The 7926-nt window shown below is 35.3% G+C and overlaps 1 protein-coding gene across 1 annotated transcript in view; it reads left to right on the plus strand.

Moving 5' to 3' along the window:
• RAP1B (RAP1B, member of RAS oncogene family) overlaps positions 1-6068 on the plus strand; it is a 45286-nt gene extending 39218 nt beyond the window's left edge. The window contains exons 6-8 of the mRNA XM_043564926.1: positions 1189-1332; positions 2278-2394; positions 4822-6068. Coding sequence (XP_043420861.1) covers positions 1189-1332; positions 2278-2364 — 231 coding nt within the window. The 3' untranslated portion in view covers positions 2365-2394; positions 4822-6068. The remainder of the gene's footprint in view (positions 1-1188; positions 1333-2277; positions 2395-4821) is intronic.
• Positions 6069-7926: the final 1858 nt, after the last annotated feature.

Genomic DNA, 7926 nt, shown 5'->3' on the forward strand with positions numbered 1-7926 from the left:
GATTCTAACATTAACCTGCATACCTCTTCACAGTGCACCATAATGGAGTTTAATCCCTGTAGGAAACTTTAAAAGGATTACTTAACTTCCTCATCATACTATAGATAGCAGCTCTCAGAATTGATCTTGCATCAGAACCAGCTATATGCCTGGTTAAAACAGATTGCCAACTCTGACTCCCACAATTTCTGATTCAGTAGGTCTAGGATTAGGGCTCAAGAATTTCCATTTCTAACAGGTTTCCAGATGGTGTTGATGCTGCTGGTCTGGGTATCACACTTTTAAGAACCACTGTATTATATACATAACTTAATTATAAGCAAATACTGTGAGAGTTCAGAGGCATCTGTGGGAAATGTTCCCATTTCCTTGACTTCTAAAACAGGAGAACTTTGGGGAATTATTACATCTTTACAGCTCAGTGAACATTTCACAATTAGTCTGTTTTCTGCTATTTCTGATAATTAGTGTTCTATCAGTTACGTTAAATTAAATAAGTATGAATATAAAATTTTATATCTGTTCCTAAAAGCCAAAATTCTTGATATTCTAATTTGGATTTTTTTCCCAAAAATTCTCTAGAAAACCAATCTCTAAATGATTAATAGGAATTTTACAGAGTAAGTATTATTTATCTCTATAGTGTCCTTTTAAAGTTACAGACATCACATGATTAAGGTTGTCTAAATTTTTAGTAAAAACTAAAACTTTTAGGAGCTTTCCAAATTTCTCCTTTTTGTATTATTAAATTAAGAATGATTATTTGATAAATGCATGTCGGTAAACCAAAAAACTTGTAATTGATTCACATCCCTTAGAAAAACATTTAAAACTTTTGAAATATATTGACATTTCATAGTAATACCCTTTTGTACTTTTTAAAAATATTTTGTGTTTTGCTTACTATATGTAGTTATAAGTCCATTGGGACATAATTTTAAAGTTTTTTTTCCCTCTTTTATAAGTACATCATGGCTTGTTTTCTAAAAATTTCACATGAAAGGTTCTGAACAGAGTTAAGGTTTTCATATTTGACTATAAATTTTATTACATATTGTTTAATTTAGTATTTTTCTTGGGCATAAAAAGTAATCCTTAGGGTTGACTCTTAGAATTCTTTGGATTTGAATGTATAGAGCATATTCACTTACTTTTTTTTACCCTCACAATTTTGTTTTGTATTTTTAGGTTCCAATGATTCTGGTTGGTAATAAGTGTGACTTGGAAGATGAAAGAGTTGTAGGAAAGGAACAAGGTCAAAATCTAGCAAGACAGTGGAACAATTGTGCATTCTTAGAATCCTCCGCAAAATCAAAAATAAATGTTAATGAGGTATGGTGACATACTTTAAAAAAACTCTTGATTTGGAATTCAGGATTTAAAATTAATGAAAAATATGTGTGTGTGTTAACACAGCTCCAAGTTAATGCTTACTCCAGGTGCTTGTTGATCTTCTAACCAAAAATCTTATGTTAAATATATACATGTTAATAAGCAGCACAGCTATCTATTATAGCCTCTTTATTAAATGCTGGAATTTACTGTGAAAAAAAGAAAGACTGGACAAAAAAAGATAAGGGTGGGAAAGACAGGATTAAGAGTTCAGGTGTGTGTGTATAAAGGATGTTTTGTAAAAGATGGACACAAATTGGGGCACCTGGGTGGCTCAGTTGGTTAAGCGTCCAACTCTTGATTTCCATTTAGGTCATGATCTCACGGTTGGTGAGTTCAAGCCCCGCATTGGGCTCCACGCTGACAGCATGGAGCCTGCTTGGGATTCTGTCTCTCCCTCTCTCTGCTCCTCCCCTGCTTGCTCTCTGTCTCTCAAAATAAATAAAAATAAACTTTAAAAGAAAAAAAAGATGGAGACAAATTCAAGAAGGCATGCACGGTTCTTGCTTTGAAGGGGCTTAAGTAATATTATAGGATAAAGATACATAGAAAGATTTAAAGAGTAAAAGATTGTTTTCTTTGAATGGTGTTAAATGTTCTAATGAACTACAATAAGATCTCTGCTGCTTCTTAAGTCAGTGTTTAAAGAGAATAATTTTAGCACCCCTAAAAAATAAATAAGAAAATTTAGCAGTTACAGAAATACCTGGTTTTACTTATTCCTTAACTGAACTTGTTAAGTTAACTCCAATAAGTTAAGTTAACTCCAATACTTGTTGGAGTTCATATATATATCCATGGAAAGTTCAGTCTTTCATTTTACTTTTTCTTTTTTGGGTTTTTTTCTCCTATAAATTAAAAAAAAAAAAAATACTGTGTTTGCAGATCTTTTATGACCTAGTGCGGCAAATTAACAGAAAAACTCCAGTGCCTGGGAAGACCCGCAAAAAGTCAACATGTCAGCTGCTTTAATATATTAAATGCATTGTAGCTCTGAGCCAGGTATGTTAATTTATCTTTTTCCCTAACCTTTAACTTCAGCTTCATTAAGGGCACTCTATGAAGAAAACGAGTATAGAATGTTTTGTTGTTCTAAAAAAAAAAGATGGTTATTTCCTTTTTAAGATATCCACAAGTTAGTATGATATCCCAGTAATTAATTATTTCCTTTATATATCATCAAAAGTAGGGTATTTCATGCAACTGAATATTGTAGGTAAGTTCATCCAATGTATACTTATGCCCCACTGGGACATTGGTTTGTGCTGACGGTATTGTGGTGAGCAAAACCAACCTTCTTTCCTATCTATAGCCTTAAGCTAAGTCAGGTCTAGTGGAAGAATTAGACAAACAGTTGCAAAATATGATAAATGCAGGATAGTATAAGTCCAGCATCGGATTGATAGTAAAAACTCCTGACACATTTATCATATCCCTGGAACTCAGTATTGTCCACATATTAATTGAATTCTCACAACAGTCCTCTGAGGCAGGAGCTGTTATTCTCATATAACAGATGAGAGAATTAAAGCACAAAAAGATTATTTCTTGTTCATGCCCTGCAGTTAGTAAATAGCAGAGCCAGAATTTGAATCCAGTGATCTGAGTTCATGGCTCAGAATTTAAACAATAAACTAGCTCTCGAGCCCATGCTTAGTCACTATGCTGTTATAGGTCCTATAGGAGCATATATACCTGGGGCACCAAATTAGTCAAATATAAACTGCGGATTCAGGGAAAGTCTGTCAGCAAAAGACATTGATAGCCAAAGAGTTCCCAGGCATAGAAAACCACAGAAACAACTCAAGAGATGAGACGACAAAGGAAAACTGAACATGCAACATTTTTATATAGTTTTTGAAAACAGTCATATTAAATAAGTTAATATCAGAGCGCCTGGGTGACTCAGTCAGTTAAGCATCCGACTTTGGTTCAAGTCATGATCTTGCAGTTCGTGAGTTCAAGCCCTGCGTCGGGCTTTGTGCTGACAGCTCAGAGCCTGGAACTTGCTTCAGATTCTGTGTGTGTGTGTGTGTGTGTGTGTGTGTGTGTGTGTGTGTCTGCCCCTCCCCTACCTGTGCTCTGTCTCTCTCTCAAAAATAAACGTTAAAAAAACTTTTTTTAAAATTTTTTTTAAATGAGTTAATACTTGTAAATCACTTAGATCAGTACCTGGTACTTGGTAAACCCTCAACTATCATCTGCTGCTCTTTGCCAATGAGAATGGTTTCTTGCCCCCTTATCATTAAAACTATATTTTACTGTACTTATCCTTGAGAACTTTTAGTATTTGTGGCTCTGCTACTTCCTGTGTTAAAATGGCCCTCTACTATAGCACTTCTGATTCTGCCTCTTAGAGTTTCTGTCCCTACTCTGCATTTAAAGCTTTCTGTTTAGATAAGTGCTCTCATTCCTGACATCCTCTCCTGACCACATGCCCATTCTTGGCACACATGTGCGTGAGCTCACACACTCCCATCTGTGCTATTCAATTTGCTACATTCAGTCTGCTAGGATTTAGAAAAGTTACCAAACTCGTTCAGACTAAATGAGGACTTAAAGTTCAAGGCATTTATAAAAATTGCTTCAACAGCCATATCTATATTAACAGCATTTCTGGAACTTGCAGCAAGTCTGAACCCCAGAGAAACAGTAAAAAAAGAAAACTTTTTCATAGTCAGGAATGTATACAGAAAATCATCCAAAGAAAATAAATATTTGGCAGAAAGAGTTCTGATTTTACTTCTTTTACATCACTCACAAATTTTTTAAGTTTAATTACGTGTGATTTTAGCGTAATACCAGCTTTTTCTGACATCCATCTTAAGTTGATCTAATTTGTTTAAATATGGAATTAGAACATTTATAACTGTCAACTGTTAAGAGCCATCATGAAATAAATTCTGTTTTGTCTGCTTCTCTGAACGAGCTTTGTAGCCACTCTTCCTGGAAGAGTGGTTTTCTGGTATTAGAAACCCTGGTTGGATGTGCATTCTATACTTCTGTAATTCTAGGATTGGAAACATTCATTTTGTTAATGTCGCTATCTGTTTTTTAATCCTAATTCTAATAAAGTTGACCTGACCTAAAGTTTTAATGTGGTGTTTTTTATTATTCTGCTTTTAGTCTTTGGAAGGGTAATACACAGAAATTTGCACTAAGGTACATTCCCTTTTTATATCTAAAACTTTGATTTGACTGACTTTTAGGAGGGCAGCAGAATAGATGAAGTCATTCCAAAAAGATGAAAATGTCTCCCCACGCTTTGCTTTGCTATGGGTTGTGTGTATATCGTCACGAATGTAATGACAAGGGCCTGTATTCTCTTCATTTCTAACACTTTAACACTGTTGTTTTAATGTGTTCCTTTGGATCTTGAGTGTGCTGTTTTCAACCCATGTTTTCAATGTAATTTTTTCGTTTTGACAGGTCTGAAGAACTGTTGCCCAATTCAACAGTGCCAGCATTCCAACTTTGTTAAACCTACCAACATCTTAAATGGACTTTCTGTGGTGGTACCCTTTAAGAGGCGGATGAAAGCTACTACATCAGTTTGCACATTCTAATCACTTTCCAGTATCACAAGAGAGATTTTTACTTATATAATAGTCCTAGAGTATGCAGCTGGTAAAACCAGAGGCTACAATCCAGTATTACTGCTAAGAGACATTTTTCATCCACCAATGTTGTACATGTATGAAAATGGTGTACTGTATACTTTAACATGCCCCATACTTTGTATTGGAGAGTACAATAATGTAAATCCTAAAAGCACCACTATTTTAGCATAATAAAAGAAAGTCCAAAGAGCTCCTATATAGACTACTCCAGATAACTTCGCTTCTTTGATACTTGTAGCTTATTGTAATTTTTTTTAAGAAATTCAAGGTCATTATCATTGTATTGTACAAATAAGTGCTTTGATTAACACAGCTATATAGTTTTTTTAATTTTTAAAAAAACCTGTGGAGACAGTGATCTTGTCTTTAAAATATGATAGTCCTTTCAGTATAATGTCTTAGATTAAAGACGTTGCCTTTAATATCTGTTGGGAAGGAAATGTCCAGACTTTTCAAATCTTTTATTATATGTTTCCTTTTTTGTTTACATAGGGAACAATGTTTATAGTTGTGTGTACAGTGGGGGTCTACAACAAGAAGTGTATATTTTCAAACAATTTTTTAATGATTTAACAATTTTTGTAAATCATTTTCAGGCTTCTGCAGCTGTAGATTCTCACTGTGAATCCCTTGCTTGCTCATGCATAAGTGTATTTGCAATACCAAATATACAGGTTTAGTATTTTTGCCTGTTAGTGATTGTTTCACATGTGTAACGTTTTGGTTGAGATGTTAAATGGTGGACGAGTACTGTGGATGTGAATGTGGGAAGTAATTTTAATCATGTGTAATTGGTCACAAGGCCTAAGTTGCAGTAACTATTGCTGTTTTATTTAACAATGCCTTGTTGCTTTGTATGCATTAACGTTTGGGTGTAAAGATTGTGTGTCTATCCAACAGGGAGCCACAGTATTTAAATTGACCAACCTAATGTTACAACGACTTTGAGGTGGCCAAATGTAAACTAAAAGCCTTAATTAAAGTGGTGCAATTTTGTATAACTTAGCATCAGTAGTTCAATAAATTTGGATTGCCATGCAAGGGCTTGCATTATAATTACTTGCCACTTGACTGTGTTTTGTGTAATGTATAACAGTGCTAGTAAATAAATATGGGTTTAACTTTTTAAATGTAATAGGTGCATTTTACATAGTGTGATTTCATAATTTAAGATTTGGACAAGCCAGATTCATTCATTAATTATAGAAATGGTGAGTGAAAGATGTCAGATTTTTTTCCCTAGTATTGTTTGAATAGCCACATAAACCACCTTTTGAATTTTTTCTTGGAAAAGAATTTTGTAAATCAAGCAATATTAATGAACGTATGCCTTTTGGGTAATGTTTAGTAGCTCTTTGAAGTGTAGGGGAAAGAATTGAAAATACTTGGACAAATGTTACGCTTAATGGATTTTTTAAAAATACAGGATGAAGTTATACTTAGAATATTATGGTTATAAAGATCTTGGAATGAAGTGGACTCAAGTACTACTTTCTTTTTAGATAACCTGGCTTTTTCTTATGTGTGCTATAATTCAGTTATTTTGAAATTTGTAAACCAATCTTAACTCAGACTTTCTCAAAGTATTTCCCAGTCACTGGAGCATATCAGCAATCGATTAGTGATGCCATCTAATTTAGGGGTGTCTACTAATCTCTTAAATACATGCCATGTGAATGGAACTTTATTTTTTTTTTTTAACGTTTATTTATTTTTGAGACAGAGACAGAGCATGAACGGGGGAGGGGCAGAGAGAGAGGGAGACACAGAATCCGAAGCAGGCTCCAGGCTCTGAGCCATCAGCCCAGAGCCCGACGCGGGGCTCGAATTTACGGACCACGAGATCGTGACCTGAGCTGAAGTCGGACGCTTAACCAACTGAGCCACCCAGGCGCCCCGTGAATGGAACTTTAAAGGCTTTCATTTTAAAGAAAAAGGTCTGATCTTTTACAAATTTAACTCCAAGAGTTCCATGTATTTAAAAGTTTTATGTATCTAAAGAAAAACCTGTTCTTTCAGAAGTCCCACTTACTTAAGAGACTTATCTTGGAAGAACTGGTTTTATTAATAGTCATTGGGAGAAAAAACTCCAAAAAGTGGGATTATGGGGCACTAAAATTGCCTTGATTTGCTGTGTCCTGTTATACCCATTTGACCTTCTTTGAGGGCATCACCATTAATTTTGTTACCTTTAATAAATGTTGTCTACCAGCTGGGCACAAGGCTGAGTTCTAGGCTCTTGAAAACAAATATTCAGGTAAGTTTAAGACTTACTGGTCAAGCACAATTGTTCTAGGTGTGAGGATAGAGCAAAAACTGAGATCAGCTTAGGACCCTGCCCTTCTAGAATTTATACTCTCTTACAGGATTTCTCAGCCTCGGCACGGTGTATGTTTTATGCTGGATAACGAGTTGTTGGGAGGCTGTCCTGCACAGTACAGAATTTTTAGCAGCACATCCTGTATCTGCCCTGTAGATGCCAGTAATACTACCGCCACCCCCAAGTCGTGACAACCAAAATTGTCTCCAAACATTGCCCAAGTGTTTTCCAGCTAGATTCAGGGAGTGAGGGGTTGTTGAAGGGCAAAATCACCCTGCCTGAGAACCACTGATCTGGTGGGAAACAACACATTAATTACAGATGAGTGTTAGGGGAATAAAGTAGACACTTCAGTATAGTGAGTAAGACTGTGGGAACCAGATTTCTTGGGTCTCTAATCCCAGCTCTGCTACTTCCTAGCATGTGACAGTGGTTAGGCACCTCTGTTCCCATATCTGTAAAATAGGAATGATAATAGCACCCCTTCATATAGAGTTAAAGGGAGTGAAATAAATGCCAGTGCCATCCTCTTGGTCAATATTTTGTTTTGCTTTTTATTTTGTATTTTGCTACTGGAAATAGGACTGTGGTTTG

The sequence above is a fragment of the Prionailurus bengalensis genome, chromosome B4 (assembly GCF_016509475.1).
Source record: "Prionailurus bengalensis isolate Pbe53 chromosome B4, Fcat_Pben_1.1_paternal_pri, whole genome shotgun sequence".
In the NCBI taxonomy this organism is placed as follows: domain Eukaryota; kingdom Metazoa; phylum Chordata; class Mammalia; order Carnivora; family Felidae; genus Prionailurus; species Prionailurus bengalensis.